Genomic DNA, 24,390 nt, shown 5'->3' with positions numbered 1-24,390 from the left:
TATAGATGTATGATGACACTGTATAGAAGTGGAATCCCAATTCAATTTGCTTCAGTGTGCAGCGGTCATCTGTACTGTCGATTGGCGTCCACTGTCTCCTCACCGTCTTACTTCGTCATGACGCTGAAAGATGAGTTATATAATTGGAATAATTAGAGAAAAAACAGCACATGAATGCTTCTTGGATGATGCCTGAATGTAAAAAATTGCTTTACATAAATACATATGGTGGTCTCGACCTAGTTTCAAGATGAAGACCAGACACGCTGCCTCACATCACATCACAATAGGCGTCAGCTCCTAGCCTAAGACTAGTGTAATCCTAGTGTGACGTCAAGCGTAATCCTAGTGTGACGTGCGTCTCATCACCCCATCCTCAACAGCCAATCAGCCCCTCAACTTGCCAATATGACGTCGGTAATGTCGTCAATGCCGAGGCTATGACGTGGCAGTACTTATAGCCACGCTCAGCGTGTCATCGTCCTCTTTCCTTGATCCTTCTCCTCCATGGTCGCTGTACCTGAGCTGATCGCATCCCATCCTCTGAAACCGTGTTTCGCCCCACCCACCTCCCCAGTCCACCACCAATGTCTTGACTCCTGAAGAATCCCCTACGGGGGGGGGGGGGGGGGGGGATTCTCTATTCTAGTCTGAGCAGATGCCATCCTCTCTCACCTTAAGAAGAGAGGCATCTTACCACGGAGTCATTACGCCAAAGAACTAGTCGCCATGCTGCCATGCCATCAGAATTAGTTGCCATGCTGTTTCATGCCATAGATCTTATCGCCATGCCATTCTTGAATAAAGCTTGCTTGTTCATTCTACCCTCTGGTCTCTCATGATTGAAACAGGTATATATGTATATTGAATGTTGATTATGTTCATATGTTTAATTTGATTTGATTGTGTCTGAGCCTGTTTGTTTTGTTTGTGTTCTATAACAAAATAGAAAATAAAATATTGGGGGGGGAGGGGGATGAATTCACATTCACAAGTGAATATTTGACATCTCACCGACAACAGGTGAAACGGGTGAAATTGTCCCCTTATTTTTAATTTTACAGGAATTTAATTAACTTTGAAGGGCATTTTTAAGAGCCCACGTTAATTTATGACCCCAATTACCATTACTTTGTCATAGTTTCTGCTGGGGTTCACACATAATAAATAACAAAGTATATAGACAAGATGGCCTGGAGCACTGTATCAACTTGTATGCATTACCTTCATGACCTGCACACTGCCAGGATGCTGAAGAGGTCTAGGAAAACCATTGCCAACCCCCACCCACCCCTCCCTCCGATGTCTCAACAGGCCAGAACCTCATCACTTACATGAACCTACCCCCCCCCCCATCATAACCAACTTTAAAGTTACCTTAAACTTTGCGATTATCTTACCTATTGTTTTTGTCTTCCAACTATTGATGTGAGCACTATGCTGCATTCCTAACACTAAGTCAAATTCCTCGTTTGTAATCTGATTACTAACTGGCAGTAAAAAGTGAATCTGAATAGGACTCACTCTATTGTGTGCAGTTCATATTCCGTGTTCTTCGTTAACTCCAGTAGCAATCTGATTCCCGAGTCATCCAGGTTGTTGCCCATCAGATGCAGCTCTGCCAGATGTCGGGGGTTTGACTTCAGGGCTCTGGTCAGGAACTGGATACTCGTTGATCTGAGTCCACAGTTCCTCAGTCTGGAGAGAGATGAGAAAATTAGTTTGGATAGTCATATAGGTTCCTGTGCATTCCAGTTATACAATATACAGCAGGTAGTAATGATTCGCCTACTGTAGATGCATGCATGGACCGGACAAAGGCATGCTAATTTAATGACACGCACTTCTCACACACACACACACACACACACACACACACACACACACACACACACACACACACACACACACACACACACACACACACACACACACACACACACACACACACACACACACACACACACACACACACACACACGTGTTGAGAAACAATTAGGATTAAGGTGTGGACCATAATTTCCGTGCCTCCCATGACTGTTCAGAAGTGACCTCTTTTATTGTTGTTAATCAGCTCATTTCAGGATGGTGGTCTACTCAAAATAAATATGGCTAAAATGAATGTGAACAGTCAGACAACAACACTACCACCGTCTATCTTTAAACCTGGGGGAAGGAACACGCCTTTCTTATACTAGCTTAGAGACAAATGGAATGCACAGACAGCGCCATATAGACAATGTTGTAGAGGTGAGTCAGCAGTTTATCACTCAGTCATGTTAGAGAATGTTACAGAAGATTAAAACAAGAATAACATTGCTAAAAACAAATAATTGTATAGAAACCTGTAGTCAAAAGATTAGTTTTAAGAAGTAATTTCAACTTACGATAATTTCTCCATTTTAGAATGAGTGTTCCGAAGGCCCACGCAGAGTCTCTTCACTCCCTTATCTTGAAGGTTGTTGTCGGAGAGGTCCAGCTCGGTGAGAACGCTCGCTTCAGAGGCAAACGCCGAAGCAAGCCCCACACAACAATCCTCCGTCAGTCTGCAATGGCTCAGGCTGGAACAAAACAAATGTCTGCTGTAGCACGCTGCACTAAAACAATGTACAGTGTAATTCCCCAGAAAATGTTTTACAAAGCTTAATCTACTTAGTTCTGAAAAAATATTCACTCAAGAGTTTTGAGATGACCATAGGGATTCTTCAGTCCATCAGCCATTTCTTTGACTCCTCTGTCTCTGAGGCAGTTCATGCTGAGGTCCAAGTCTGTCAGCGCAACTGCTTGGGGGGGGATCAAAGACAGGACTTTGGCAAGATGAACGCAACCCGTCCCAGTGATGCCACATCTTGAAAGACTGGAGAAAGAAGGGGACGTCATGTCGTTAAAGTTCCAGGATAACGAGATCCACTGGCCCCAATTACCATGGAACAATTGATCAATTGGACTACCTATCTGTGTAATATTTCATCATTATTCTGTATCAGACACTGTTTCTATGGTCCCATGTACCACATTTCCAGACCTTGTTTTGAGATTTGACATTACTGTATGCAGGCCCTTGTAATCGCTTTTCCAAGACTGCCAACTTGTTACTTATGATTGATTTCACATTCTGTTACGAGGAGACAGTGAAACATAGCGATACTGTAACATGGAGCCGGCAGGTGATCCAGGTCAATGAAAGCATCCATTGTGATGTGGATGAGACACTGTGGCCAAATCCACGAGACAGGGTTGACAACTAGATGATTGTATGATCTAAACCAGTGATACTCAACTGGCGGCCCGCGATGGAATTGCATTTTTTTTTTTTTTACAGTGCACCTGAACACAACTAGGGATGGGCATTTCTAGCAAAAACACTATTCGAAATTCGCTGGCCAAATTCGAATTTAATTCGAAATTCGAAAATAAAAATAAAAATGTAATTTTTTTTTTTTTTTTTTGTGAGTGAAATGTTGCATTGTCTCCCCTGATTCTAAGTCTACGGCTTTATTAATTAATATAAAAAGCTTCTGCTGTGGATTTTTAGCTCAAACAAGCATTGCACCACTGAAGTAAAGAACATGTTACATGACATTGACATTTTCGAAAATAAAAAACAGTTTTGACAATCATGAGTGGTTCATTAAATATTTAGTAGGCTCAGGTCTGAGTGCCAAAGGGGTGCCAAAGTCACCCCCTCTCCCTCTTCATGGGATTTCATCCGCCATTCATTTTTCCATAAACCTTGCTTAAAATGCTTATAAAAATTGTTTTACTTGCTCAAACCAAGCGATTTGACTATACTTAGAATCAGGGGAGACAATGCAACATTTCACTCAAAAAATTTTTTTTTTTCGAATTTCGAATTTCAATAATAAAAGTCGACCTTGATAATAACAACGATTATTTGAAAATTCGAAATTCGATGCCCATCCCTAAACACAACATGCAAGATACCCGCTGAATAAGTGTCCAAATGTTCATGTCATTCTGGCCAATACTCTACTTCTGTTATAGCATTTCAGCCTGGAATATGGAATATCTTTCAATAATCTATGATTTAGCTGCTAAATTGTCAAATACTGCCGTCTGCTCGCTACCCAGGCACTTATGTATGTACGGTACTTAACCTAACTAACTATCCGGTGTGCACAACATTGTCAGACTAAACTTCGACTGACACCCCAAAAACCTACAATCCGCTACAGAAAAATGTATATTGATTGTTTATTAACTGGCCCCTGGCCTCCTATCATTTCACGAAAGTGGCCCCCGGGCAAAGCAAGTTGAGTATCCCTGATCTAAACAATCGGTCTTGTGTGCGGGTGATAAAGGGATAGTTCACATTTTTGGAACCCTAGCCCTATGTGCTATTTACCAATGACGATGTTGATTGGTCACGCTCCTGTATGTAAGCTGACTGAGACGCACTAAAATGTCACCCACAGTGCACACAAAGTACATTTCAGTGAGCTTCAGTCAGCTTCAGTACAGACAGGAGCGTGAGCACATTGACCTTGCTTTCATTTTTGACCAACTTTCCAGAGCTACTATGAGGAGCAGCATGGATTGTGCTGAGAAAGAACTCTACCAATCAACATCATCATTGCTAAGTAGCAAATAGGGCTAGACTTTATAATGTGAACTATCCCTTTAATGTTCCCATGGTATTTCATGATAAATGAATATTTTAATCAATGATTCTGCAAGTGCAAGGTTTACTGTATGAATGCACAATGCAATGTTTTGAAAATTGGACACTGACAGCCCGTTCCAACTGATAGCCATTTTTTTTAGTCTTGTGTCTAGAGTTTTTTTAAATGACCACAAGGTTCTGAAATGGGTGCCATTGTGCCAAGTGATTGTAAAAAAAACGATTAAAGAAAGGAGTTCTTACTTGAGCTTCTCCAGCCGACACCACGCAGACGCATACATGCCTTTGCAGATCAGCTCAAATCCTGCGTCCTTCAGGTCATTGTTGCTCAAATTGAGGTCGGCCAAAGTGCTGGATTCAGACTTCAGAGCTGTGGAGATTCTGTCACAACTCAACGCTGTGAGGTTGCAGTGATACATCCTGCCAAAGATCAATTATTAGGCGACTGGACAGCTGGCATCAATCCACTCATGAGAACAATCAGAAGTGAATGAATCTATAATATTTAGGAAAAGACCATACTCACTCCAGCCTTGTAAGGTTTGATATATCCAATTTTTCGAAGAGCTCAATGGCCCCCTTGTCTCCGATTGCGTTGCTGCCCAGATCCAGCACTTTAAGGTGGTGGCGATTCTTCTGCAGAGCCGAGGCCAGAGAGCAGCACCCCTTCTCCTTGATGTTGCATTGTGACAGCCTATAATGAAAAGGATTACATATCAACATAATGGATATGCCAAATATGAAAAAGGATTATAAATAAGCTAACTGCTGCAGGTGGCACTATGGATTACCCGAACCCTGTGACACGAAGCATCCTGTATTCATGTTCCTGTTGAGAGAGCTTGTTCTGTTAAGCTGTAATAAGTAGGGGTGTCACGATACACTCATTTCACGATACGATACACGATATTGGGTTCACGATAACGATACGATATTTTAACAATATTTTTTTTAACAAAAGTAAATAATTTTTATGTATTTATTTATCATTTATTTAACCATGTGAGTCCCGTTGAAATCGAAACCTCTTTTTTTTTTTTACGATATAATTTTTTTCTGACGATACGGATATCGTGACGTTTCGATATCACGATATATCGTGCAACGAAATATCGTGACACCCCTAGTAATAAGTCATCTTTCCACTCATGTTGTTGAACATTCACAGCTCATTTAGAGCTGCAAGTCTTCAAGATAAAGCTGCTAATTCTACTATCAAGTATAATACTCGACCCGAGGCTCTCGACCCACACGTGGCTCCTTTTTTTTTGGTCACTTAAATTTTGATTGACAACAAAATAAATGAAATACATTACAGACAAGGGGGGGAACATAACATAAAATAAAAGATAAAAGCTTGGGGTAAGTCTCTACTTTTGGCATCATGTCATTCAGTTAACGTCTCCGTAACAGTGTCCTCTTTTGGTGTCTTGTACATGGTCCATTTTTCCCCATTTACCCTCCATTTTTTCCTCTTGTAGCCTCAGGATGTGTGTCAGTTTCTCCATTAAATAAATATCTTCTACAATTGTTGTTCTTTTGTTGGTGGCGTTTCTCTTCCCCAGTTCCTAGTGATAGCTTTCTTGGCTGCTACCAACAGTATTTTAATCAGATATCTATCGCTCAACGAGACAGTACGTTCTGAAAAGTTACACAGATAAAGGACCAAACCGCTCTCAAGGTTTCCATAACCTAATATTTGCTGGAGTTCCTCAGATACCATTTCCCCAAATTTTTTTAATTTTCTGACAATTCCAAAAGACATGAGAGTGATCAACATCAAAAGACCCACAATCTCTCCAACATTTCTGTCGTTTGTGTAGCTGTTTACTTTTTATTCTCAGTGTTATAAAATATCTGATCAGATTTTTCCATGAGAACTCCCTCCAGGTCCGTGAATTGGTGGTTGTTTGGTGCGTCTTCCACATTTCTAGCCAGTCTTCATCTGAGATTTCCACACAGAATCTGAGTCTTGGAAACATTAATTTTGTATCCTGAGAGATGACCATATGATTCCAAGAGCTTCATCAGGATAGGGAGCGTTGTGTTTGGTTGTTCGAGGAAAGCAATTATATCATCTGCCAAAAGGCCAATTTTATGCTCTACTCCGTCTCCTTTTATTGTGACCCCTTTGAGTTCGATATTTTGTCGAATTGCCTGAGCTAAAGGTTCAATAAAAATCGCGAAGAGAACTGGAGACGAGCAACAACCTTGCCTGGTCGATCTCTAACTTTATTCTATCAGTCAAGTTACCGTTGATTTTAATTCTAGCAGAAGGCCCTTGATACAGTGTTTTGATCAACTGCACTGATTTATTGTTGAATCCAAATCGTTCTAATACTTGGCACGTGGCTCCTTTATGGCAAAACAACAACAACAACAATAAAATATTGTTGGCAGAATTCCTCAACACTTCTTTCGCATTCTCAAGTCACATCAATCTATTATCTTATCTCAGGTCTCTTTGCAGGTACGTGAGAAAAGTGCAAACTCCATGCATGAAGCTAAAATGGTAAAAAAAACATGAGAAACGCAGATTTGAAGAGGAATATGGAACATTTTAAAGAGGACTGGGAACTCAAGGTTTTCTTTGTGTCTGTGCCATGGGTTCGGGAAAATGCATGCATGCGGCTCGTGAGTAGGGCAAGTTTGAGTACCACTGGGGTTTACCACACACTTTACCACACACTTGTTACTTCACAGGAAACGTATATAAAGAATCAAGGGAGCTGGAAGGTGGGTGCTGAGGGTGCTGCAGCACCCCCTGGTGGCAAGAGATGGGATTTTTGAAATTGTTGGATTTGGCTGTCTTGTGTTTATAACAGCAACAAAACGCATTAAAAAACAGTTTGTGCTTCCCAGCTCTAATCTTATTTCATACGCTCTCTCTTCAAAAGTGTTTGATTTTCATCATAATCTGGTTTTCCATAATAACAATAATAAGTTCCGTGTTTATGCCTGTGTTGCTGTCTGTTGTAGTGTAAAACGACTAAAGGGAGAGCAGGTGCTTACATGAAAGTGAGTGAGAAAAGGAGAAGATACTGAATAATGACATCACAACAGTATAATCCTTATGTTAATTTAAAATTAAATATTCTTCTAGTCCAAAAAACGTCAAATTTTCTTTGGCGCTGCCCTTGCGGGCAGCACCGAGAGTCCATTCCTCACAGCACCGCCTACCTAACAGTCCTTCCAGCGCCACTGTAAAGAATACACTGAGTATATATTGTATATACATGAACTGGATCATGTTGGCGTTCTTAACAAATTGAATTCTAATGCCACTTAGTTTCTGTTACCCAAATCAGTGAATTTGTTTCATATCCTCTTTTAACTCATTGAACAAAAGCATGTTCTCTTCTGCATTTTGTCATTTTGATACGGTAGAGACTCTGCAGACGATGTGCCATGGGCGCACTGGTTTTTGGTGTGACTAAACTCATGTCAACTCGTGTGTTTTCTTCGCACACTCAACCGGAGTTTCTCTGGCTCAAGCCCATTTCTTGTCATCAGTGATGTCACTCTGTCTTTGCGATGTCATCGCCGATGTCACTCGAGCAATTGTGCGCCGCGCAACCTTATTATAGTAGTAAGATGTGCAAGTAAACTCTCAAGTCTATCGTTTGTGAACATTATTGTTGTTTCTTTTTTCATTTTGTCCGTTTGCTTTTAACTCATTGAGTGCCAGCCACTTTTGGAGAACGGACGCTCCCAGTGCCAGAGTTTCAGAGCGTTTTCAGTGATTTCTCGAGGCCCACAGAATATTGTGTGATATTACTATGTAAACACTGAACACGCACAAAGAACGATGAGACTCTATTCTATCATCTGCAAAAAAAAGTTTATTGATCCCATTTTCCGTTCTTTAGTTATGAGCCGGAGAAGATAGCTTGATTCATCCAAAAAAAGCAATTTTTTTCTAGAAGCTGAGATAATTGGCCTTTTGTGAAATTAATCATTTCAAGCACATCACTGACTCTGAAGCTAATCTTTTCTAATGTAGTCACACCTCAAAAATAATTTCCTTCAATAAAACAGTTTAGGCCAGGGAATTTTGTTTGGCAGAATAATATTTTTAGCTACAACCAGCAGCGCTGGCCCCTGCGTGCGCTGCTGGTTGCAGCTTCTTGCTGGTTTTGATTTGCTGCTGGTGGGTATCGGATATTCTGGCTTGCGTTTGTCAATCCTGTCCTGCTGCCTGGGTCTGTCTGGGTGTTGCGTGCTGCTCTGCGTGCCCCCCCCCCCCCCGCCCCGCCCCGCCTCGCCTCAACTGCACACTCCTCCTCCTGTCTGTGGTGGCTCTCTGCTGAGTTTGCTGTGCGCACAGTGAAGGGTGCGGAACAGCCAGGCTTTTTTACAGCGTTCCGCGTGTGTTTGTCACCGGCAACGATGCTTCCAGTTGAGAATAATAACAACTCCACGGTGTGGATGTGCAGATGTGCTGTCGCAACCGACACGGAGCGGCTCAATTGTGGGAGCAGATTGGCTGCTGCAGGCACAGCTGCAGTAACGTGCTTCAGCATATCGATGCATACGGATGCGATGCGATTTCCGTTTCCATAACGACTTCTTCTTTGTTTTTTCCTTGCCTTTCTGTTATGTGGAGAGCACTGTCGCCACCTAAGGGTTCTGTAAAATAGGTTAGACACATCCAATAGCTATAATATTTGTACATCAGAGGCAGAAGGCTTTGATCGACGCCCCACCGTCAAAAAACGCAATTGACGAACATGTCCGTCCTTGGCACTCTACGTTACTATTTGAAATGACGAACATGTCCGTCCTTGGCATTCAATGAGTTAAAATGCGAGAGGAAAAAACAGTTATGTTACATAATACATACACAACACAAACATTCTGTGCGCACATCACACAAAGTCACTTACTTCAGTGTGTCTAAACAGCAGCCTGGAGATTGAACACCATATGCAAGCTGGAGCAGTCCATCGTCTCCTATTGCGTTCCCGCTGAGATCCAGCGCTCTCAGTTTGGGGGAGTGACACAAGATCGAAGCCAGGTACCCACAGGCACGCGACGTCACTCCGCAGCCATGCAGCCTGAGCATTTCCAGTTTGCAGTCTTTATCTACCAACCCTTCCATGAGTTCCTTCACTCCACTGTCCCGGATGCTGTTGTACCCCAGGTCCAGCTCTCTGAGGTACGAGTCTCTGGTGCTCAGGACTGCTGCCAGGGCTGGACAACATTTCTCTGTCACGTTACAGAAACGCAGCCTGCAAAGGAGACGGGAGTCAGTGACAGGTCACAAATATTGGGCACCATAACGGAGAGTGTTTAAAACAACTGTATTTGCAAAACGTTCAATAACACTTATGACTTACATCGCTTTCTTTGATTTCAAAACAGCTGGTAGTTGCCTCAGGAGTTTCTCATCACATCTATCGGACACATTCATCTGAAAAACGCTTTGCCCTCCGAAAAACAATCTTTGGAACCGATTATCCCAGTATGTCCATTCGGTGAACGGCAGCGCTTCTCTTATCTTGTGCGCCTCTTCTTCTACCTTGCGTAAGAACTTGACATCGCTCAGGAAAACATGCCTGTCAAACTCCCCCAGACATTGCAGCAGGCCCATAGCGCTCTCAGAGTTCATGCTCTCCAGGATCTTATGCTTGGTGTAGTCAAGCAGTGGATTGGTGGGATCCATCCTACCAGTTTGCTTCAGGAGGCCGAAGATGAAGCGCAGGAACACATCAAATTCTCCCATCAGACTCTCCCGTGCCTGGTTCACCAGGGGTCGGCAGGCAAGGAACAGCGCAGACTGAGCGTCATCGTGAAGATGGGCTTCTTCTGACCACACCAGCTTCAAAAAAGATGCTGCAGCAAAGTATTCTTGAATGCTGGAGTGACCAAAGCGATACACTGTGGTGTTATGCAGCCCTCTCTCCTCTTTCAACACAAGCGGGACCTTTCTGGAGAACGTTGATGCTTCACTGACACTTATTCCACCCTCTAGAAGGTCACGTTCATACATTACATTGCCTTGTGTCAAACGATCCATTGCAAGGTTTTCTAGCTTGACAATAATGTTCTTATCTACTGGGTTTGTCACTTGTGCGTCGATGATCAAATTTGTATAAATCTGAGTCAGATTCATGGGTTTAATCTTGAAGCCATAATCTGCTTCCTGCACGTGATTCTTCAAAACGCGTGCCATGATGGAGCAGATCTGCGGTATCTGACAGAGGCAGTCGAGACTCCTTGATATTTTCCCGTTGTCGATCACTTTGTTGGCCAGATCGTCATTGCGGATAATCGCTCTGAAGTGCTGCTCCTGCTGTTCATCGCTGAACCCTTGCATCTCAGTCACTTCGAGCAAATGGTCGAGAGGGATGCGCGTTACTGCTGCCGGCCGGCTCGTCATCCATATGTGGGCATCAGGAAGTAGATTCCCTCTGATCAGACTGGTCACCAGACCATCCACTGTGGATACTTGTGACACATCTTTCACTGCTGCACGGCTGAAGTTTAGGGGCAGCTGACACTCATCCAGTCCATCAAGGAAAAGCCACACTGAGCCACACTTCAGGTCAGAAGCTCTGAGTTCCTTCAGTTCTGGGTAAAATGTACGGAGAAGTTCAATCAAGCTCAATTTCTTTTTCACCAAATTCAACTCCCAGAAGTTGAGAGGAAACAGGAGGTGGATGCCTTGAAGGTGCTTTCCCTCGGCCCACTCGAGACTGCAACTCTGTACAGCTGTGGTCTTTCCAATTCCAGACACTCCTGACGTGAGAATTGTTCTTTTGCTGCGTTTATGTTCATAATGAACATGTGCATTTGTTAAAATATTTGAGATTGAGAAAGTATCACACTTTAGCCCCTCAAGGCAAAGTCTTGCAGGTAGTACTGGGTATTCAGAGTGCGCCCCATTCAAATTCTGATATTTCTTCTTCAGTATGGTTTTGAGCCTATTTCTCAGATCCATCACGGCAGGAGAGGTCCCTGAAAAAAATGAGAAGATATGGGGTCGGTTAAATGAAAAGTATTTGGTTTGGTTGCTTGCAAGGATCAGTGTTGCTTTAAATTTGAGTAAGTAGCCTAAACAACGAAAGACCACGGCTGCATCAGGGAGGGAAAGACGACTAGAACTTACTGGCAGAGATGGGCAGTATTTGAAATACATGTATTTAAAATACGTATTTCAAATACATTTGTGTATTTTGTAATTTGTATTTGGCTGGACCGAGAAAAATAAGATGTAATTTGTATCAAAATACTTTCAGACCTTGTATTTTGTGTATTTTAAATACATAAAATACCTTTTTCCCTAATTTTATGTCATTTTATTCTCAAATTGACAGATTCTTACCATTGACACAGGTTTAAACTGTGGAGAAACAAAATTTGACATGTCACTTCTACTCTACCTCTGATTGGCTTACCCTCAGAACAAACTCAACCACAAATCAGAGGCAGAGTAGGGTGGGTCTTGAGTCAGACTTCACATCACTTCTTCATCTAAACTAGTATGAAGCCTTGTATTGGTGGAAATTCCCCCAGAGATAAATTACTAATATAAATTGATGATTAGATATTGCATGCACTGGCCTATCTGCAAATGAAACAGTTTACTGCATATTCAAACCAGTGTATCATATTAGAAAGACACAACTAATTATCTTCTTAATTAAAATTGGCAAAGTGGGTGGCAGTGTGCGTGGCGGCAGTGTGCGTCACGATTGTGATGTCATCAGTGATGTCATCAGTGATGTCACTTGAGCAATTGTGATGTCATCAGTGATGTCACTCGATCAAGTGTGATGTCATCAGTGATGTCACTCGAGCAACTGATTGCCCAACTGTGATGTCACTCAGGCAGTTGTGATGTCATCAGTGATGTCACTCGAGCAACTGATGTAGTATGAGCGCACAGTTGCACGATCGCACCAAGGTGGGTGGGCGGTGTCTGTCTGTCAGTCAGTCATGATTTTGGGAGGCCATGGAGCCGGCGATTTCCATAACTGCAGCCATGGCACATCATCTCCAGGGATACTGTTATGATGTCAGATATCTAGGGCTAACATGGTCAAAGTTCCAAAACTTGAGGTTAACATGTAGAAATGCTGCCTGTAAGTCAAAAGCCCTCACAGAAGGTGATTAACAGCTGCAAGTGAGGGAGGAATTAGCTGTGCTGAAAAACAGCTCAAACTGAAAGAACTGTAGTGTGTTAGAGGGTACACAAAGGAGAATACTGTCACAGAGGGCTAAAGAGACGATTTACCATCTAGGAAACCAGAACATTTCACATTTGAGAACCTGGAATCAGAGAATTAGGACATTTTCCTTACAGAAATGGCTCAAAATGATGAATAGATGATCAAAATAGGCAATTAATGTAATATTTGGCAATGAATTGATGGATTGACTAATTGTTGCAGCTCTTTATCAGTTTTTATAAAATGTATTTTTATGTATTTTCAAAATACAAAATACGTATTTGCATCTCAAATACATTTTTCAGGCCAGTATTTTGTATTTGTATTGTGATACATTTTTTGAGCAAGTATTTGTAATTTGTATCAAAATACTTTATGATGTATTTTCGCCCATCTCTGCTTACTGGTTGCATCCATTCATAAACTGAGAAAATCCCCATTCATCTTCCATACAGAGACAGTGGTAATAAACACAAAAATACGTATGGTTATTCGAACACAAAAATAATAAAATAAAACACCTGTATTTGGATCACCTGGGACTGCGGATGAGATTTAGCTTTGTAACGTTAGCGTAGATGATTCTGGGACAGTTATGTTGGTTGCAGTTGCAATGCTGTCATTTGTGTTTACTGCAAGACATGAAGGGAAGCAAAAGGGAAAATGAAAGAAACTCAAAGTAACGTTAGCGTCAGTGCTTTCCTGTGCGCATATCCTAGTGAAGCTGAACATACCAAAATGAACTAGACTACTGACCTGGCGGATCGATTTAGTCAATGTTAGCTTGTTTGTAGTTGTCGCACTTGGGTCGAAACCGTGATAGAAACACGCTTAATTTGAGCATTAACCTCGCGCCACCAGGCTCTGGGCAGCATTGGACTGGAGGGCTGCCTTCTTCTTCTTTGGTGTTATGGCGGTTTGGTAAAATAACTTAATGGTGCATTGTCGCCCCCAACTGGACTGGAGTGTCGAATAGGTAACAACAACACTTCTAGGATAATAAAAAAAGTGTATATTATTGCCTGCTGTGTTCCAAGAGACCAGTAACTGCCTGGCTTGTTACGGAAAATGTCATGTGAATGATGATGACCTAGCCAGAAAGAAAGAGTCCTTCCGTGTTGAATTGATCGGTTGTCTGCACAAATGCCTTTGCCTAAATAACATTCACTTGATTTCTGTTAAACAGAATATAGCCTAAATGCTCAACCAAATTAATGTTTATGAAACACATTCCATATCGCAAAATACAGGCCATTTCAAAACATATAACTGAATTAGCCTACCTCTGCCGAAGTGCCCAATGATGTCTACCGGCCTTGGTAAGGATTTGAGATCAATTTCCAAAACAGTGGAGAAAGTATTTGTTTGTGGATAGTGGAATATGTAAATTGCGGGGCATTTTATGGACTGTCCTCTGATGCGTTACCTCTTTTTTTATACTGTTCTTTCCTGTGACCTCAGGACTAGAAGGAATCTCTCTTATCTCTCTCCCTCTCTCTCTCTCTCTCAAACACACACACACACACACACACAGGAAGGCGGGGGGCAGAAAAAGAAAATGAATATATGATCCCACAAAGTTACTGAGCATTATATTCTTTGTGTAATTGTGTATTCAAAGCTTAGCAAGCCAAAAGCCCAAAAAAGGCCTATACATATGGTGTGTTTCCAAGTAAGGTAGCCTGTTGTCAACCAAAAAATAGGCTAATGACCTTCTAGAATATGTACAACAATAAGTTACAAGATCTGCAGGGAAAATGTGAAAAGTTGTGTAACAGCTGAAATACAAGCAGACGTGGAAAAACAACTAGTGAGCATCGTCCTCCTTTTCTCATATTTTTAGTGATTGCTTCGCAACATTGTTACAATTCCCCGAAAGACAATACATGTTGTCAGAGTCAGCCAGTGGCCTTCCTTAGACAGGATATTTTGTAGACAATTTAATATAGTTTCACTGTCATGTTCATTATAGACAATAACCGTTTAGAAATATTTCTGGGAAATGACTGGCATGATCTAAGTCGAGCTACAAATAACTCACGTTTTGGGATGAAAAAACATCATCTGTACAGTATATATAAATATTTCTACACAGAAATACATGCTGCGATTGACCAGCAATTGCAGAAAAACACAAAACAATCCTATGTATTACAATCACAATAATTAATATTACTCATTATTAAATTAATGTTTTAGCATGAAAATTGTCATCAAATAGGATATGATGATTTTTTTTTTTTTTTGACTCTGAAGAAGACGCAGTGCGCGTCGAAACGTCAGTTTTGTACCTTTATTAAATTTATTTAAGTGACTTCGTGTGCTCCAGCTCACTCATTGGGTTAGTCCTTTTGGAAGTGGCCCATTGACCTGTTTACAGGATATGATGATATCAATGAAGTGGATTTAGCAAATCAAAGGCTAATAACTGAGTTTGTTACAATGCAAGATTATTTGACCTCTGCTGTGATGAATGTCTAACAGACTGAAGACCTCTTCACCTACTGTATATGACCCTACTTCACATACTAAAAAGCCTGCACACAGGCCACTATACATATCCTACAATTTCTATTGAGTGCTCAACACATGGCCTAACCAAACCAGACCTGGGCCAAACAGTATACTTAATATAGTTTCAATGCTTAACATGACCTGTGCTGTTGGTAAACCCCAACCATCTGGAACTCAACTTAAAGAAACTCAACAAGTACTATGCTAGTTTGCCACCTTGACCCAGCCCTGAACCACATTTCTTTTTCTTTCTTTCTGAATTTCCTCCAATTTTCTCCCCAATTGTACTTCGCCAATTCCCCCTACTGTCCCGGTCATTGCTCCACCCCCTCTGCCAATCCGGGGAGAGCCGTAGACTAGCACATGCTTCCTCCGATACATGTGCAGTTGCCAGCTGCTTCTTTTCACCTGACAGTGAAGAGTTTCCCCGGCAGGTGCTTCAGGCTTTGTGTATGCACGAGAGAGATGTGGTGTGATGTGAGATCACTGTCAGTTTGAAAGCTTCAAGAAAAGTTGAAGCTTTAGTTTTGAAAACGTGATGCCAGTTTGAAGTTCACTTTTGAATCTTTGCAGGAATTTATTTGTACCTACTGGTGTTTTTCAGACTACAAAATCTTTTGTAAATATTTCAATCTTTCAAACATCACTAAATACAACACATCAAACATACCTACATACAAATTCTGGTCATTGTAGAGCAAGATGATGGCTTCCACTACACAACACTGTATTTACGTAGGCTACGTTACATATTTGCGGGAATGAGAGGGATCTCACACTTGTACTGATGTCCAGCATGACTGGTGACGAGAGAAACATGAGTTTGTTTACTGCGTCGCGCCATGCACCGGGTCCGCCTGGTGCGCGGGGTTCTGGAGGAGGGTCTCGGCCGGAGGTGTGGGACCCGGGCGGGGTGAGGGGCAGGGCGGGTGGTGGCAGCCTGGTGGTGGGAGTGGCTGCCCTGGGTGTCTGCCCAGCAGAGGGGCACTTGGCCTGGGTGGTGCAGCCTGGTGTGGGGGTGGGGCTGGGTGTCTGTGCCCAGCGGGGTGGTGCCGCTGGCGGCGCTCTCCTCTCCACTCTCCCCCTCTCTCTCCTCTGCCCAGCGGGGTGGTGCCACTGGCGGCGCTCTCCTCTCCACTCTCCCCCCCTCCCTCTCTCCTCCTCTCCCCCTCTCCTCTCCTCTGTCCAGCGGGGTGGTGCCGCTGGCGGCGCTCTCCTCTCCACTCTCCCCCTCTCCTCTCTCTCCCCTCCCTGTCTCCTCTCCCCCCTTCTCTCCCCCTCCCCCTCTGCCCCCCTCCTCTCCAGGCAGCCTCTCTGGTTCCCCCTCTCCTCTCTCCTCCTCTCCTCTCCTCTGGTTCCCCCCACCCACCCCGCTCAGCGGTCGCCTTTTATACACGGTCCCAAACAGCGCAGGACAACGTGATTGGCTGGCTCAGATTTGAAACAAACAGAGCCAGCCAATCGCGTTGTCCTGTGATGACGTAATGTCCTGTGCCCCATGACCGGATGGACCATATATGGACTTCCTCCCCCTGACTGGCTCGTGCTATCATAGCTGCTGACTGTACTGCTAAGGAACCAAGGAACCGGAAATAAGTGCGCCAAAAAAACGTCTTTGTTGCCGTTAGCTTGACGCGGCGAGGTTACGTTAGCTAGAGCCTGAAAAGAACAACAACAATGTGCTAACCCTACTATACTACTTGTGTTGTTGTCAACACAATGACAATGGAGTACTCGCCATGTGAAATCTTATGGTCAATGTCCATGTCTTTCCCAGGCCAGCACAGGGAGCATAGATGCTTCAACTCAACTGTTGTACTCGATCGTCCATTATCGATAACAGCGGACAGACAACTAGCGTTATAACTATTCCATCAACTGGCCATTTGTTTGAAAAGTAAAGCTTCTGTATTGGCTTAAAATATGTGAGATTGTGAATCCGCAATGGTTCTACAAGAACTTCTTCAAAAAATTTGTTCGGTACGTCCATCTTTTGTTTTGTTCTTTGCCGTTTTATTTTCTGATTCGTTGTGTCTAATTGTCAAGTAAACGAGCTATTTCCGCTGTTACTTCCTGTCTAGCGCGGGCTCTAGGCCGGAACCAGGCAGGGTGACAAAATCAAATTGTGACGCAAGTTTTTTTTTTTCATTTAAAGTGGTTTATTTAAAAATAAAGGCTAAGAATAATATGAAGGCTGTTTGTTTTCACTGCTCACACCGTACAGAGGAACACCAAACAACAACATAGTATAAATAACTGGCATTATCGTTCAGCTCACATCCAAGTTAACCTTGTATTTATCCAAATGGTTGAAACGGAAAAGCATATATATATTTAAAAAAGAAAATGTTATAGACAACTGCTTCACAATACACAGTCCATGGTATTTCAACATTGTAATGCATGTATATAGAGCAGCACAGGAATGAGTCCAGATTAAAAGTAGCATGTTGGAGCCCAGGGGGAAAAGCGAATGGGGCCCCAGAATGGGGACTCCACCTAAATGCCATAAAACAAGGTATGTGGGTAACAAAAGTCCATGGGAGTGGTCATTCCTGCTCAGCAGGACCATCCTCACAAACGTGAATCACCTCCATGACCCCCAAAACATAAATGCATTTTTTTTAGATTAGAGATTTTCAGAAAACGCTTCAAACGGCATAAAAGTGATTCACGTTCGTTAAGACTACCCTGCCGAACACAAACTAGCACTCCCACAAACTTGTTAACCACAGACCCCATTTTATGCACCCAAGCCAAATCCCCATTCCAAAACCCCATCCACCCCTCCCCCCAAACTCCACCATGTCCGGGACTTCTGCCTTCAGACTACAAAATGACGTCATCCCTGCGGTACGCCATGAGTATTCTATGTACAGCTAGTACTGTGAATGAAAAGTTTCCAAGCCTCCTCAGTGGAGACAAAACGGATCAATTGTAAATGTACCAAGAGGTGGTGGGGCCAGCTACACAGCTGTTCCTCTCTCCAGGTTCTGTTTGATCTCTGCCGTGTATTTGCCGTAGAAGCGCTCCGCCTTCTTGTTGAACTTGGCGTTCCTCTCGTTAATGTAGTCGATGTCGGCGTCGTCGTTGTAGGCCCTGCGTCGGCTGTACTTGGCTCGCTTCTCGATCTGTTTCTCCACGTCTTCCACCATGCGGTCAATGCCGTCCTTGGTGGGGACGTGGGTGCCGTGGATCAGGCTGTTGGAGGTGGGGTGGAAGTCCTCGCCACACACCTCTCTCTGTCTCTCGTAGCCCTCCATGTCTGGCTTGATCTGCTTGGTGAGCCTTTGGTACTGTCGGAGTTGGGCCTCAGCATAACCTGAGAATCCTGGGTCTGGGTTCTTCTTCTTCCTCTTCCTCTCCCAGCGCTCTGCGTCATCAGCACTGATGTCAAGCAGCTTCACGCGATCATAGTCCTCCCCTCTAGCGGCACACTCCTTTTTCTTTTCACCGTCAGCAAGCTCCCACTCCAGCCGTGCTTTCTTGGCCTCCCAGTTGGTTGGGAGTTTCAGTCTCTTGTCCTCCTCCACAACCTCCTGGTGGTTGAGCTTGCGTGCTTCATTCCGTTTGAAATGTAATTCCCGAAACTTTCTAAGTCTCGCTTCTCTCTTCTCCGATGCGAGGCTTTCAGTCGCTTCCTCGTCAGCAGCCAAAGCAGCCTCCTCGGTACATGACGCCATCGTTGTGCGATGTGCTAGACAGAGGAAGAAGACAGGAAGTTCTTCTTCTTCTTTTTTGATATTTATTGGCGGTTGGAAAACAAGGAGCATTGCCGCCACCAACTGGTATGGAGTGTGGATCTTCTCTATGGCACCTTTGCAGGGTGACGTCAGTTGCCCAAGTGACGTCAGTTATGACATCATAAAAGCCCTTCTCCCGGTACTATATAAAGCCCCCATCGGCCCATCGATCAGACAGACTACTGCGAGAGCTGAGCTGATACATTTATACCTACTTTTGTTTCCTAAGTTGGGTTTCTACCAAAATCAGCCATGTCTGAAAGAAAAGTATTGAATAAATACTATCCTCCTGATTTTGATCCAGCACTCAGACAGACTCAATCTATGGACTCAATGTCCCGCTTATATCTTTTAAGAAAGGATTTTGCTGGGTAGAACCGGGTAGAACCTGTGTATTAATTTAAATGTAACTTCTCTCACTTTATTGGTAATCAAATATCTGAGTGTGCGGTTATTAACCCGATGCTCTGTTGTGACCATAGGGTTGTGACGCGAGGTTTTTAACCAGCTTGCTTTGAACGCGGCATAAACAACTTCCGGGGTCAGAGGTAATGTTCTAGTTGAAAACATGGATCCCAACAAAGTGAATGAAGGTAGCAACGTTTATATTGTTATTTGTGTGTTTAAGTTACTAATTTATGTTTACACATGTTACATGTAACGTGAATGACATCGATTGGAGACTGCATTTGCAACATGCATAAGGCTAATAGCTTGCTAACTTTTGCCAAGATGTGAAAAATAAACAGGCTTGGTTGCTAATTTAGGCTAGCCTAGCCTCTTGCAGTTGTCATTCAAGATGAAATTATGTAATGCGTTATGTGTAGTATGCCAAACTGATTGGCAGATACCTGCGTAGGCAATTGTTGCCTTATGTAGGCTACAAAAGTCGATTTATTTTGTCTCTGTCTTGTCCAAGAGGTCTTGTTAGGGACTTGGGAAGATACGATGTGATTATGGCATCATATACAGAAACAATAATATCCCTGGCTTGCCATTGCCCAAGACCATATCACCATTCTGTGTTGTTTAATTCTACCTCCCTCGTCTACTTCTGCTTAGTTTAGTTTAGATAGGGGACAATGCACATCAGCATTGCTGCAAATGTGCCAGTTTTAGCTGGGTGGCGTAGCTACTTTTCAACTACAGTCCCTGGGCACGGTGTTGATTGCAGGATAAAAGCACAATAACAAGCTTCATGCAGGCAAGCAAGCAGACATAGAGACAATGAAGCCATACAGTATCATGACAGGAGAGGAGAAAAACAAAACGGAATACACAAAAAATAAACAGACAATTGATAGACATGCAGGCAGGCAGACGAGGGCTAATGGTTGTGTTCACACACCTGCTGATCTTTCAAACACGTTCTCACTCCGACCACGTAGCATATTGACGCTTTGTCCCGTCCCTTATGCGCCACTTGTTACTAACATGGTACCCTTGAGCGACCCATGAAACGACTTGGGCTTTCTGACTAAACTCAATGCAAACCCATAGAAGTCAACTTTGACGCTTATGGCAACTGCGCCCCCATCATCCTAACTGCTCGCCCATTAGTCAACTGCTCGCCCATTAGCGTCTGGGGGGAGGTTAGGTTTAGGCGTGGGAGGTGGGAGAGGTTAGGTTTAGGGTCTGGGGGAGGTTAGGTTTAGGCATGGGGTGGGAGAGGTTAGGGTTAGGGTTAGGGTCTGGGAGAGGTTAGGTTTAGGCATGGGGTGGGAGAGGTTAGGTTTAGGGTTAGGGTCTGGGAGAGGTTAGCTCCTCCAGACGTTAATGGGGGAGCAGTTAGGCTAACGGGGGAGCAGTTAGGCTAATGGGGGAGCAGTTGCCATAAGCGTCAAAGATTACTTCCATGGGTTTGCATTGTGTTTAGTCGGAAAGCCCAAGTCGTTTCATGTGTCGCTCAAGGGTACCATGTTAGTAACAAGCGACGCACAAGGACCATGTTTTCAGAGTGTGTTTGAACCAGTGGTGATGGTGAAGGGGTTAAACTTTCTTGTCAAGTACCTTAAGTGCCTGGTTGTAAATGGGACGAATTTTGTAGTTCAGTGGAAAACCCAAAAACGGCGAGTAGAGCCGGATACCGGCGGGTGAAATGCGCCATTAGTGTTTTCAGTTAGTGATTACCTACATTTCCCAGAATGCCTCTTGTCAGATAACTTGGGTTGCCTGGGCTTGTTGTGTTCAACAGGGTTTTACATGTAGGTGGAGGGAGCAATAACATTAGTGATAGCAGTAGTGATAGTAATGGCAAGAGTTATTGGTTTTATAGTAAGCATCATGCTCAAGATTGAATAAAAATGGTCAAACGTCCCTCCAAAATACCACATTAAGACACCAACACCTTGAGGAACACCATAGAAAAATGCATGCTGTGGTTACTTTGATATCGAAAACTTTTGATATTTGGAGATTTCTGTAAATTGCATTTTCTTTTGGAGATTGGGTGGCGAGCATTTCTGTTCTGGAAATTGCGCAGAAACCCCCTTATTGACAATATACCTAGGAAAGCCATCCCCTGAAATACAACTAAATCCTATGCTTCTTTGCAGTGTCAGACGAGATGAGCGGTGATGGAGACATGGCCTCTGTCATGGGATTCTCTGGCTTTGGTATGTCAATCATAAGAATATTACATATTTATTAATTTGAATCCCATTGTGTGTGTGTGTCACTGTTCAAGTAAAGTAAACGCTAAGTTGGCTCCTTCCAGGTAAAAAGGCCCGTACATTTGACCTGGATGCCATCTTTGAACAGACACGGCGAACAGCCATTGAGAGGAGTCAGCGTGTATTCGGTAAGCATGATCTGAACATGTGTTTTGAGACAGTTGACCCTTTTGCCGGTGAGCGTGCCTCACTAACGCCAGTTGTTGCTCCCTTAGATGAAAGGCAGAAGGAGGACGAAGGGGAGAGCTCCCACTCAGTCAAGTCATCAGCCTCCGGTCAGAAAGACAAAGCTGTAACCGTCACTTCCAGGTAACAACAAGTCACCTCAGTGTTGCTATATTTGAGTGAGCTGTTCGGTGTGATAGTTTGCTCAGGCTGCTCCTGCTTCAGAGCTACTTGTCTGTTATTCAAGCACAACTTAACCCATTGATACCTGATGCAGCATTTGTGTGTATATCCCTCATTTGTGTGTGTATCCCTTTTGGTCTTAAAGGGATACACACACAAATGCTGCATCAGGTATCAATGGGTTAAGGATGCTCGGGGATTGAGTTTTTGCATCATTGCAGGTGTTGAACGCCCATTTAGAATGCCACCTTCTCCTCCATATTTCTGCCCTGTGGGCCTGTTTTGGGAGGTATTTTCCACACTAATTATGAGCCCAAAATGTAAAAAAAAAAAAAAAAAAATCAACCTGTACCACCATGCTCTTTAAGTCTGAAACTTGGGGTGCTTTAAAAACACATTGCTCCATAAGTTCAGTCTTTATGTGGACCGATCAGGCTTACTGTTTTGTGTAGTCACCCCCCCAAAGGTCCAGGAAAAACGCTGCTATCTGCTACTGCTTGACTGTCATGTTCTTCTTCTGCAGAAAACAGGAGAGTGAGAGCAGTGATGACAGTAGCTCAGACTCCGACTCAGAGCTCATCGGACCCCCGGTGCCTCCCCGACTTACAGGCCAGGAGGAGGATGACGACGACGAGCTTGTGGGACCTCCTCTACCACCAGGCTACACAGGCAGCACTGCTCACAATGAAGATGACGATGATGATGACGATGAAGAGGAGGCGCTGGATGAGGATGATAATGTATGTCTGGAATGTCACACTCGATCCAACATCTATAAGCCCTATTTTTCCATTCTAAAGCTGGCTGGTTTCCTTGAACGAAGGCACCGATTTGTTGTCCAGTGGAGTGTTTTTAAGATTCCACCACTAGATGGCAGCACCAGGAAAGATGATTAGAGAGTACCTGCTGTACCTTTGGCCATTCATCCTATTACCTTCTCATGCCACAATGTCTATGTATGCCATCTAAAAAGTAGTATGTTTGCAATTGCAGTAGTACCAGGAAGTGTGGTGATCAGCTGGGTTTATCATCTCTCCATGACTATAACTGAATTTTTATAGCCACACACCTCTGTCAGGCCTGCCTTCTTTCACCTCCTCTCACCGTCTCCGTCTCATCTCTGTCTCTCCTAGAATCCAGTGAAGAAGATCCCAGACACTCATGAGATCACTCTGCAGCACGGCACCAAAACAGTGAGTCTTTTCCGTCTTCCTCAGTCATCGTACATTGGACTTGCACAGAGCCATTTTGGTAGAAGGTCTTATTCACCTCATGCAGCCCCGCCCACTTGACCCAGTTGTGTTATGACTTCCTGTTCAAAACACCGTCTGGTTTTACCTGCTCACTAGTACTGTACTGTCACAGGAAGTGTAAACACAATAGGAAGTAACTGGCTGACCCCTCTGTTGGAACATAAGGTGAATATATATACAGGATACTGTATCATCATTGGCTGAATAAAAGCACAATTTATTTATGTAAGTAAGTAAGTAAGTCATCTTTATTTGTATAGCGCTTTTCAAAACAAAGTTACAAAGTGCTTCACAAAACATGATAAAAGATAATACATACTCAGGGGTCAAAAATAAAGTATAAAATAGTATAAAACACCAAAATAAAACACAGTATAAAATAGGATCATTAAAATAATACAAATCAAATAAATAAAAACAACGACAAATGCTGTAAATGTTTAAGACAAGGCGTTCCTGTAAAAGTGAGTTTTAAGAAGTGATTTAAAATCTATGAACACTTTCCCCCCCTGAACTACTCTCAAAACTAAATATCTGATCATGCAGATCACAATTGCAAACAGCAAATTCATTTTGCTCACGTAGAAGAGGAAATTTTAATTATAATGTATTATAATTACACCATAACTAGATTCTTCTGACTATTCTCTAGCAGTGGGGATAACATTCTAGATCTGTTTGGCTGATTGCAGCTGAAGCAAAGTAAGGCAACACATTTCCCATCCAGACCTATAGGTAGTCTCTGAGCGGTTCTTAATTGTCTCTGTAGGTATCCGCTCTGGCATTAGACCCCTCCGGAGCTCGTCTGGTTACCGGAGGATATGACTACGATGTGCGCTTCTGGGACTTTGCTGGGATGGACCAAGCTCTGCAGGCCTTCAGATCCCTGCAGCCATGCGAGTGGTGAGTCCCGTCCTGAGAACATACCATTGAGCATCATCACAACATCGGTCTTTTTGGAAGGAAAAGAGGTCGGCGGCCATGTTTGGAAAGTAGTGCCGGCTACCTCTTTTCCTTCCAAAAAGACCGATTATGTGCATTTTG

At 43.3% G+C, this 24,390-nt stretch overlaps 2 protein-coding genes and 1 pseudogene across 3 annotated transcripts in view; 1 reads left to right on the top strand and 2 right to left on the bottom strand.

Moving 5' to 3' along the window:
• Positions 1–1,520: 1,520 nt before the first annotated feature.
• LOC310795376 (NACHT, LRR and PYD domains-containing protein 12-like) lies at positions 1,521–11,585 on the bottom strand (the record flags this gene model as incomplete). Its single annotated transcript, XM_083657408.1, has 7 exons — positions 1,521–1,698; positions 2,388–2,561; positions 2,675–2,857; positions 4,886–5,062; positions 5,169–5,336; positions 9,529–9,873; positions 9,982–11,585. 7 exons carry the CDS (start codon positions 11,583–11,585, stop codon positions 1,521–1,523), a joined length of 2,829 nt encoding a protein of 942 aa, XP_083513534.1.
• Positions 11,586–17,473: 5,888 nt separating this feature from the next.
• On the bottom strand, positions 17,474–19,038 carry LOC310795710 (pre-mRNA-splicing factor syf2 pseudogene; annotated as a pseudogene). The gene has a single exon. The product of its transcript is annotated as a pre-mRNA-splicing factor syf2 pseudogene (transcript).
• Positions 19,022–24,390, top strand: part of wdr70 (WD repeat domain 70) — a 74,923-nt gene continuing 69,554 nt past the window's right edge. The window contains exons 1-7 of the mRNA XM_083657780.1: positions 19,022–19,118; positions 21,629–21,688; positions 21,790–21,873; positions 21,961–22,054; positions 22,617–22,833; positions 23,227–23,286; positions 24,116–24,249. Of these exons, the coding sequence (XP_083513906.1) occupies positions 21,640–21,688; positions 21,790–21,873; positions 21,961–22,054; positions 22,617–22,833; positions 23,227–23,286; positions 24,116–24,249 (638 nt within the window). The 5' untranslated portion in view covers positions 19,022–19,118; positions 21,629–21,639. The remainder of the gene's footprint in view (positions 19,119–21,628; positions 21,689–21,789; positions 21,874–21,960; positions 22,055–22,616; positions 22,834–23,226; positions 23,287–24,115; positions 24,250–24,390) is intronic.

This window comes from Poromitra crassiceps (genome assembly GCF_964638095.1).
Source record: "Poromitra crassiceps genome assembly, chromosome: 21".
Lineage (NCBI taxonomy): Eukaryota > Metazoa > Chordata > Actinopteri > Beryciformes > Melamphaidae > Poromitra > Poromitra crassiceps.
This window is presented reverse-complemented; position numbering and strand designations above follow the sequence as displayed.